At 46.4% G+C, this 10607-nt stretch overlaps 1 protein-coding gene and 1 long non-coding RNA gene across 3 annotated transcripts in view; one reads left to right on the top strand and one right to left on the bottom strand.

Annotated features, from left to right (window-relative positions):
* The window catches only part of fer1l6 (fer-1 like family member 6), a 27904-nt gene extending 18924 nt beyond the window's left edge, over positions 1 to 8980 (top strand). Inside the window, 14 exon segments of the mRNA XM_042703278.1 lie at positions 1 to 27; positions 578 to 706; positions 1380 to 1505; positions 2105 to 2232; positions 2511 to 2681; positions 3249 to 3403; positions 4822 to 4964; positions 5476 to 5524; positions 5527 to 5563; positions 5932 to 6030; positions 6717 to 6958; positions 7406 to 7563; positions 7943 to 8043; positions 8200 to 8980. The exon segment at positions 1 to 27 is cut by the window's left edge and continues 62 nt beyond it. Coding sequence (XP_042559212.1) covers positions 1 to 27; positions 578 to 706; positions 1380 to 1505; positions 2105 to 2232; positions 2511 to 2681; positions 3249 to 3403; positions 4822 to 4964; positions 5476 to 5524; positions 5527 to 5563; positions 5932 to 6030; positions 6717 to 6958; positions 7406 to 7563; positions 7943 to 8043; positions 8200 to 8380 — 1746 coding nt within the window. The 3' untranslated portion in view covers positions 8381 to 8980.
* Positions 8981 to 9897: 917 nt separating this feature from the next.
* On the bottom strand, positions 9898 to 10607 carry LOC116223774. Of its 2 annotated transcripts, none has more exons than XR_006152769.1 (2): positions 10386 to 10607; positions 9898 to 10341 (listed from the first exon to the last, which is right to left on the bottom strand). It is a non-coding gene; the product is annotated as an uncharacterized LOC116223774 (long non-coding RNA). The 2 variants fall into 2 exon arrangements; XR_006152770.1 differs by having other exon boundaries at positions 10401 to 10607.

Here is a 10607-nt window from a genome sequence, read left to right as displayed (position 1 = left end):
GAGCAACCTAAACTAGCCACCCTACAGGTGGAGTATACACACACACACACACACACACACACACACACACACACACACACACACACACACACACACACACACACGCACATACAGACACACACACACACAGACACACACACGTACAGAGACACACACACACACACATACAGACACACACCCACACACACACAGACACACACACACATACAAACACACATCCACACACACACACATACAGACACACACACACACACACACACACACACACACACACACACACGTACAGACACACACAGACACAGATACACACACACATGTACACACACACACACACACACACACACACACTTAACACAATGTCATAACAGCATCACACACACACACACACACAATGCCATAACAGCATCACACACACACACATACACACACACACACACACACACACACACACACACACACACACACACACACACACACACACACACACACACACACACACACACACACACACACAAACAAATAGCTCAAGCTAGTGTTATAATGTGGCAATAATTGTGCCTGTGCGCTGTTGGTTCAGATCTATGATAAAGAGCTGGAGGAGGAGTTTGGGCACTTTGATGACTGGGTGAAGACGTTTGAGCTCTACCGTGGCAAAGCCAACGAGGAGGAGGGCACCAGCGACGACCGGCTGGTGGGCAAGTTCAAGGTGAGCACAGGAGACCCACCCCTCCTCTGCTGCCCATCACCACAGGCACACACACACACACACACACACACACACACACACACACACACACACACACACACACACACACATACAGACACACACACACACAGAAACAGACACAGATACACACACACACACACACACACACACATACACACACACACACACACACACACACACACACACACACACACACACACACACGTACAGACACACACACGTACAGACACACACACACACACGTACAGACACACACACACACACACAGACACAGATCAGCACTAAAGATTATAGAATGCTCTAGAATCTTTGGTTAGGTCTATTCTGGGCATTCAGCATTGCCCCAGAGTTCTGTGTTCTGTGCTTGTATCAGGACCGACCCCCCTCCTGAGTCAGGTCATGAATACTGTCATTTAAGGGTGAATGCATTTGTTCAACCTCTCAAATGCAAACACTATAAGAACAAGGTTGACATTTTAACGTCTCACTAAAACCTGCCTATGTTAGTGGCAGTCTGTGACAGCTTTCTTGTTTACTTTGAATGAGTGGCCATGGACATGTTGATATCATGTTCATTTAGTGCAGTGTTTCTGAGACAGCGCTTCATTGACACGTGTGTTGAGTATTTACTCTGGTCTGTGCCTGTCCCCAGGGTCGCTTCTGTCTGTATAAACTCCCAGACGATGAGGACGAGGGGTGTGAGGGCCCCTTCAGGATCAATCAGGGGACCCCACCCAACACCGAGACCAAAGTCCTCATCCGGGTCTACATAGTCTGTGTGAGTGCTGTTCTTAACTTGCTGTTCAGTCTGTGTGAGTGCTGTTCTTAACATGCTGTTCAGTCTGTGTGAGTGCTGTTCAGTCTGTGTGAGTGCTGTTCTTAACATGCTGTTCAGTCTGTGTGAGTGCTGTTTAGTCTGTGTGAGTGCTGTTCTTAACTTGCTGTTCAGTCTGTGTGAGTGCTGTTTAGTCTGTGTGAGTGCTGTTCTTAACATGCTGTTTAGTCTGTGTGAGTGCTGTTCTCAACATGCTGTTCAGTCTGTGTGAGTGCTGTACCTAGCATGCTGTTATAGCCTAAGACTTTAGCATAACAAATTAGACAAATTAATTGTTGCACCAACGTGCATAGAAAGATTCTGTTGCAAAAATCTTTTAGGAGGGATGTGTGAACCAGATTGCTGTGTGAAGCACTGTGAATGGTTAAATCATTTATTTTTCTACTTTTTCAATACTACTTTTTTTCCTACTTTTCCTGCGTGTTGTATGTGTTCTGCGTGTTCTGCGTGTTCTCTGTTCTGCGTTTTCTCTGTGTTCTGCGTGTTCTCTGTGTTCTGCGGGTTCTCTGAAGCTAAGTAAACACCTCCATGCTATCCCTCAGGCCAGTAACCTGCACCCAGCAGATCCAGACGGGAAGTCAGACCCCTACATCGTCCTGAGACTGGGCAAGATGGAGATCAAAGACCGGGACAACTACATCCCCAAACAGCTCAACCCAGTGTTTGGCAGGTCAGTGAATCTTTGTCTGAAGCCACTTTCTCAACAACTCTCAAAACATCCAAATGTGTTTGTCTGTTTTTTTCTCCCGCTAGTGTTAGGGTTAGGGTTGGGGTTAGACAGACACTAGAAATAGAAATACGGTTATGGTCAGGCCTCATGGTGGCCAATGTTGTTTGGTCTGTAGCGAAACTGAGGGGTAGAAGAGTAAGGGTAGAAATGTTTGAAATATCAAAGTTGGTGGCTAAAATGCTCTGCATGATAAAAGTAAAATTATTTCCCCCAATCAGGTCCTTTGAGTTCCAGGCCTCGTTCCCCAAAGAGTCCCTGCTGAAGATCCTCATCTATGACTACGACATGATTGGAGGGGATGACCTGATCGGGGAGACGCAGATCGACCTGGAGAACCGCTTCTACAGTCGCCACAGAGCCACCTGTGGCCTGCCCAGCGAGTACTCACTGTGAGCAGGGAACACGCCTGTGCTAGTACTCACTGTGAGCAGGGAACACACCTGTGCTGATTAGCTGGTACTCACTGTGAGCAGGGAACACACCTGTGCTGATTAGCTAGTACTCACTGTGAGCAGGGAACACACCTGTGCTGATTAGCTAGTACTCACTGTGAGCAGGGAACACACCTGTGCTGATTAGCTAGTACTCACTGTGAGCAGGGAACACACCTGTGCTGATTAGCTAGTACTCACTGTGAGCAGGGAACACACCTGTGCTGAGCCCTTAGCTGTGTCTCTCCCTGAGGCTTTTGGGTTTTTGTGTCACTGAATGGCAAAAACAGCGGTGCAGTGCATCCTCTCCTCTCCTCTTGACTTTTCTCCAGTTAAAAACAGTGGTGCGGTGCAGTGGTAAAACAGTGCCCGACCATGACAACAATTTCACAATTCCATCTCTCTTCTCTTCTGTTTTTTTCTCTTCTCCTCCCTCCTTCTCTTGGCCTATAATGCATGGAGGGACTGTGTGCAGTAAGGCCGATAATGCATGAAGGGACTGAGTGCTGTTGTTGTTGTGTGCAGTGAGGGCTATAACGCATGGAGGGACTGCATCCAGCCCACAGACCTACTCATCAAGTTCTGTAAGGAGAACCGAATCAGCGGGCCGCGCTTCCAGCCTGGGAGGATCACAGTCGGAGACAAGGTCTTCACCGGGAAAACCCTGTTTGTTGATGAAGGTAAGGCCTACTGGGCCACCAGATCAGGACTAGACGAGGACCAGGACCAGGGCCAGGACCATAGTCAAGGCCACTATCCAGACCAATGACTACTAAAAAAATGGACAGTATGGTGTCATGCACGTACGTTCTGAAGAAATTAAGCTAAAATCAGTCGGCCATTATGGCAAAATTGAGTCTGAAGAGTCTGTGCCGAAGTTGCTCTTTGGAGCCAAAGCATGTGTAGTAAACAAATAATTGGCCAGGTCCGCTCAGAATAAACCATATTTGGTTAAATCTCCGCCATTTTTAAATTCCCTCCGTTGGCTTCATCTTTGACCGAGCGCCTCCTTTTTACAGTCATTGATCCAGGGGCGCCTCCTTTTTACAGTCATTGATCCAGGGGCGCCTCCTTTTTACAGTCATTGATCCAGGGGCGCCTCCTTTTTACAGTCATTGATCCAGGGGCGCCTCCTTTTTACAGTCATTGATCCAGGAGCGCCTCCTTTTTAAAGTCATTGATCCAGGGGCGCCTCCTTTTTACAGTCATTGATCCAGGGGCGCCTCCTTTTTACAGTCATTGATCCAGGGGCGCCTCCTTTTTAAAGTCATTGATCCAGGAGCGCCTCCTTTTTACAGTCATTGATCTAGACCTCTTCTGTTCATGAGGCCAATATTCTAGTCCTAGAGCTGAGGTGTTCAGTTTGACTGACTCTCTGAGCCGGTGCAATAGCTCGATTAAACCGATAGACCGATAGACCAATCTAATAGAGCGATTTGACCGATAGACCGATCTAATAGAGCGCCTAGACCAATCTGATAGAGCAGGGGTTTTCAACCAGGGGTCCGTGGCCCCTTGGTGGTCCGCGACGGCATTGCAGGGGGTCCGCGACATGAGCCTATGTTAATCAGTTCACCATTGAATTTTTGTATTTTTATAAATTCGCTTTTATATTTCAACACATTTCCAGATTACTCTGGAATATTGTGCAAAATATCGAAGAAATTACACTGACAAGTGCTATAGGCGGAATATGTGCGCGGGGGAGGGGGCGTGGCGACGGCGGTTAGTGATCTACCCTGATAACTGCACATGTTTAAGTGTTATAGTCAGAATATCTGTGCAGTGGGAGGGGCGTGGCGGCGGCTAGCGATGTACCCTGATCATTTTACATATTTAAGTGTTATAGGCAGAATATCTGCGGGGGGAGGGGGCGTGGCGGCGGCGGTTACAAACACACATGCGCGTGCAGGCACATAAGTGGGCCGCAAATTACTTTCTAGTCAGAATGCTGGTCCCTGGGACAAAACCAGTTGAAAACCCCTGTGATAGAGCGATTTGACCGATAGACCAATCTGATAGAGCGATTAGACGGATAGACTGATCTAATAGAGCGATTAGAGCGATCGTTAACTCTATCCCCCCCCCCCCTCCCCAGAGCGGACAGTGGAGTCCTATGAACACCTGGCACTGAGGGTGCTGCACAGGTGGGCGGAGATGCCAGGTGTGGGCTGCCGGCTGGTGCCGGAGCACATCGAGACGCGCACGCTCTACCACAGAGACAGACCCGGCATGGAACAGGTACACCCACAACCAACCAAAATCACCGGTTAGAGAAAATATCACCAATCTTTATTTAAGGGGGCGGTCACCCTGCTCCAAGGGCTTTCTCTAAGGGTTCTAAGCAGACTTGCTGGAATTACTGTTATGGTAAAGGTCTTTCTCTAATGGTTTCTTTAATATCTCTGTGTATGTCGTGTTTGTGTGCATTTGTCTGTGTGTATATATCTGTGTGTGTGCGTTTGTGTGCGCATATATCTCTGTGTGTGTGCGTGTTTGCGTGTGTTTATATCTGTGTGTGCATGTTTGTGCGTGTATATATCTGTGTGTGTGTGTGTGCACGTTTGTGTGTGTATATATATCTCTGTGTGTGTGTGTGTTTATATCTGTTTGTGTGTGTATATATCTGTGGGTGGATATCTCTCTGTGCGTTTGTTTGTGTGTGTATATATCTGTGTGTGTATAGCTCTGTGTGTGTGTGTATTTGTCTGTGTATATATATCTGTGTGTGTGTGTGTGTATTCTTCCTCAGGGTCAGCTGCAGATGTGGGTAGATGTATTCCCCATGGACATGCCCCATCCAGGCCCCCTGTGGACATCTCCCCCCGCAAGCCCAAAGGGTGAGCTGGACCGGATCCGTTTCTGTGCTGCCATGGCAACTTCAAATGGGGTTCTTTAGAGTCCTAGTGACAGTATTCATGCTAAACTTTCATTTCATTTTGTTTCTCAGTGTTTTTGGTTTGTCAGCTGTTACCAGGCAGAGTTCTTTTCAGTCCAAAAATAAAAGTCTTTTTAAGTCTTCCTTATGTCACATGCTCACTGCAGTCATGTAAATGAATTCCCTTTAAACATATTTGCGTTGCATATGCATGGGTCCTGAGCTTCAGTATGAAATTAATGAATGAATGAAGGAATGAATACATTATGAACCCTGTTTGTATACATTATGAACACATTATGAAGCCTGTTTGTTTTGTGTTTTGTGTAGGTATGAGCTGAGAATCATCATATGGAACACTGAGGATGTGGTCCTGGAGGACAGCAACATCTTGACTGGACAGCTGTCCAGTGACATCTACGTCAAAGGGTACGAGGATGAGGAAACGCCTGTCTCACTGTCTGCAGATGGAAACGCCTGTCTCACTGTCTGCAGATGGAAACGCCTGTCTCACTGTCTGCAGATGGAACAACAAAAACACACACATGTGAACACAAAAGTGAAGATAGATAGTCAGAGATAGCGAGGGGATTTACCTTCTGAAGTCTGCTTCACCTCTATGTGCCTGATCTTCTATTTCATCTCTTCCATCTCCTCCTCCCTCTCTTTCATCTCCTCCTCCATCTCTTTCATCTCCTCCTCCATCTCTTTCATCTCATCCTCCATCTCTTCTCTCCTCCATTTAACACCCTTCCATCTGATCTTTTACTTCTTTTATCTCCTCCTCCATCTCTTTCATCTCCTCCTCCCTCTCTTCTCTCCTCCATTTAACACCCTTCCATCTGATCTTTTACTTCTTCTCTTTCTTCTCTCCATTTTACTGTCTCCACCTTGCTTTTCTTTTCTCCTCCCATCTCTCCTTCTGTCTGTTTTCACTCCTTCCCTTTTCTCCTCTCCTCTCTTTCCTTCCTCCTCTTCCTCCTCCACCCCCCCTGCCTTTTCTCCTCTTCCTCCTCCTCTTCCTCCTCCTCAACCTCTCATCTCCTCATACTCTCCTTCTCTCTGTTCTCCTCCTCCCTTTTCTCCCTCTCCTCTTCATCACTCCTCTTCCTCAGCTGGCTGAAGGGCCTGGAGGGTGACTGCCAGGAGACAGACGTGCACTACAACTCGCTGACAGGTGAGGGAAACTTCAACTGGCGCCTCGTGTTCCCCTTCAGCTACATGCCGGCAGAGAAGCTGCTGGTGGTCAGCAAGCGCGAGAGCATCTTCGCCCTGGACAAGACCGAGCAGAAGCTGCCCGCTGTGCTCCTGCTGCAGGTCTGGGACTTCGACCGGCTGTCCGCAGACGACTTCCTGGGTGAGCGGGACAGACAGACAGACAGACAGACAGACAGACAGACAGACAGACAGACAGACAGACAGAGAGAGTGACTGACCTGCTGTTGATTTCCTGAGACAGAGAGAGAAAAATAAAGAGAGAGAGACAGACAGAGAGAGACAGACAGGTAGAGACAGACAGGTAGAGAGAGAGAGAGAGAAAGAGAGAGAGAGAGAGAGAGAGAGGAGAGAGAGACAGAGACAGAGAGAGAGAGAGATTGATTTGAGTTGGACTGACCACTGGGCTTTTTCTCAGTGTGTGTTAACCTCCAATCAGAGCCCTTCTGAGAGTGTGTTACCCTCTAATCAGAGCCCTCCTGAGAGTGTGTTATCCTCCAATCAGAGCCCTCCTGAGAGTGTGTTAACCTCCAATCAGAGCCCTCCTGAGAGTGTGTTATCTGGCCTGAAGTGTGTGTGTGTCTAACAGGCTCTCTAGAACTGGACCTGCATCGGATTCCCCGCGGGCTGAAGACGGCGAAGGCCTGTAAGCTGGAGATGCTGAGTGAGAGCCTGGAGATCGTCTCCATCTTCCAGCAGAAGCGCTCTCGAGGCTGGTGGCCCTTCTCCAAGTCTGGGGAGCTCACGGTAAGGACGTCATGGTGGGCACATGACGGACACATAGCCTCTCCCTCTCTCTCTCTCTCTCTCTCTCTCTCTCTCTCTCTCTTTCTCTCTCTCCGTTTATCTCTTGCTTCCCCCTTTCTGCACTTTCAAAGTTGAAAGGAATCACTGTGCTTTTAAAATCATCTAGTTCAATGTTTTAAAATAATAGATTCATGATTCAATTTGGATTTAGCCTACACGAGTATATCACAGACATTAAACATTCAGTGAACATTCTATGAACGTTTGCCCGGATAAACTGTATGAGGACGCTGTTGTCTAGTTTCTCCATATGAAACTGGTTGTTTTTGACACCAACTACAGAATCACTCCTTCATCTCTCTGACCTTTGACCTTGCAGGGAAAAGTGGAGGCGGAGTTCCACCTGGTGACTGCAGAGGAGGCAGAGAAGAACCCAGTGGGTCGAGCCCGGAAAGAACCGGAACCACTGGAGAAGCCAAAGTAGGCAACTCAGAAATCAATTACCTCTTGTTCATTCATGACACTGATAGTCATTATTGCTATTATGTATTATCATAATTAATGATTTTTATTCCATCTCTCTCCCTCTCATTGTGTTAACCTGTGTTTGTTCATCTATCTATCTCTGTCGTTTAGTCGCCCCGACACCTCCTTCTCCTGGTTTGTGAACCCGTTCAAGTGTTTCTTCCACCTGATCTGGAAGAACTATAAGAAGTACATTATCGTTGCCCTGATCCTGCTCATCTTGGCCGTCTTCATCGCCCTGCTCTTCTACACACTTCCTGGTGCCATCTCCCAGAAGATTATCAATGGCTGATTGGCTGGCGGCAGGAGGGCGAGAATGATGATGTCACAAAGGCAAAAAAAAACAAAAACATTGAGCCAAATTGAGAAAAAGGCCCTGGGTCTTGTCTTTAGAAAGCCTTAACTGTCTAGTCAACTGACACTAGCAGTTTTAAGACAGGATTTTGTCCATTCTAGAGAAGAAAAACAAGTTTACAACCAGCTGGTGACATCTTTAAAGGTTCAGTCCGTAATTCTAATCTCTTTTTGTCAAATTCAACAAATTGCCCTCACGGTCCTCTAGTCTGTTCTATGTGTGCCCTCAGATCCAAGCCACACACTGCTCTAGCCACAACAAGGTGCTTCAGGTGCACAGAAGGGAGGGGTGTCATTTGATTGGCTGTTGAGCTCAAATATCAACAACCTTTTGCCATCGCTCCTGGTCCCAGGTATAGTTTACACAGACAAATCCCTCTGAGCTCAGGAGATGGAGGCATTCTTGGTTGAGAATGTGATGTCCCTTCCTGTGGGTGCTCAGTCAGCTTTCACACATTGTTTTTTTCCCTCCTTGTCAACTTACCGTGTCTGTTATCATGTGAATCCGCAGCTCCTTTCTGGCTGGCACCAAATTAAAGCTAGCTGCATACCTGTGGGAGGGGTGTGTGTGTCGAAAGCACTGTGTTAAAAGTGTTGTGTTCGACAATTAGAAGATGTGTTTGTGTACGTAACTAGTTCCTACAACACTCTCAACATTTCTCAAAAATCCCCGTATGCCAACTGTGGCTGGGAAATTTCTGTGCTAAAAACAAGACAAAACCCACAGATCTAAAGATTAGAGTACACACATGCCACGGCAGCTAAAACCAGGTAAGATTGCTGGCATACTTGGAACTGAGACAGAACAGAGAAATAATGCCGTCAGATCTGACCAGACGATCAGCTCCCCCTGTGAATGTGTCCACAGCTACTGAGACTAACAACACAAATAGCCTTTGATGTGAGCGACTGGGCCGTATCTGAACACACTCATCTCTCTATACGGTGCCCTCTGTGACCGACTGGGCCGTATCTGAACACACTCGTCTCTCTACGGTGCCGCTGCTGATCAACGGAGGCGTCCCACGCTGACTGTAGGTGCTCCGGCGTGTAGCGGTTTAGTTTTTAGAATGGTAATATAACTCAACAACAAAAAACGATTTTTAAACTTGAGTTTAAGTTTGTTTGTATTTAATGTTATTTGGATGTAGCGGTAGAAGTGCCTTAGTTCAATGATTTATTCTTCTTTATGCATGATCAGCAGTTTAGTTTCTATGGTAATATAAACATTTTATATGGTAAAGTTGAAATGACAATGTAGCTATTTTATTCTGGTTTGTTATTTTGAGAAATGATGTTGCAGTTTATGTTATTCTGATTCTGATTCTGATCAGTATATGTGCTTCCATTCTTAAACATGTTATCACTACTCATTAAAAACTCTCATTTCTGGAACATTTCTAACAAAAAATTGACAAAATGACAAATAGAAATAGGTCAGGAAGAAGCACATAATTCATGGTGTATACATAATTTATTCCTTATATTAAACACTTACGGATGTTTTCAAAACGGCTTGATACACAATAACTTAATTTATTTCATGAAATCACTCAAGGAAAAGCAGTCAGTCAATAAAATAAAATAAAATCTCTGGTGTTGCCCAATGCCTGCCTAAATGCCAGTGAAAAGCTGTAACCGTGGTTACTGCGTCAGGTTGAGTTTTGTGCTACAACAGTGAGGAGTCTGAGTGTCCAAAAGGAGCTTCTCCATTGGATGCATGATGGAGCTGATGACCAGCCATTAAACCCACAATACTGCTTTAACCTGTTCAGATCTTTTATACAGCTGCACCCAAGTGACAGCCACACCTGTTCTGATCTTTTATACAGCTGCACCCAAGTGACAGCCACACCTGTTCAGATCTTTTATACAGCTGCACCCAAGTGACAGCCACACCTGTTCAGATCTTTTATACAGCTGCAACCAAGTGACAGCCACACCTGTGACAGCCACACCTGTTCAGATCTTTTATACAGCTGCATCCAAGTGACAGCCACACCTGTTCAGATCTTTTATACAGCTGCACCCAAGTGACAGCCACACCTGTTCAGATCTTTTATACAGCTGCACCCAAGTGACAGCCACACCTGTTCAGATCTTTTATACAGCTGCACCCAAGTGACAGCCACACCTGTTCAGATCTTTTATACAGCTGCAACCAA

Source organism: Clupea harengus, chromosome 2, assembly GCF_900700415.2.
Source record: "Clupea harengus chromosome 2, Ch_v2.0.2, whole genome shotgun sequence".
Classification (NCBI taxonomy): domain Eukaryota; kingdom Metazoa; phylum Chordata; class Actinopteri; order Clupeiformes; family Clupeidae; genus Clupea; species Clupea harengus.
This window is presented reverse-complemented; position numbering and strand designations above follow the sequence as displayed.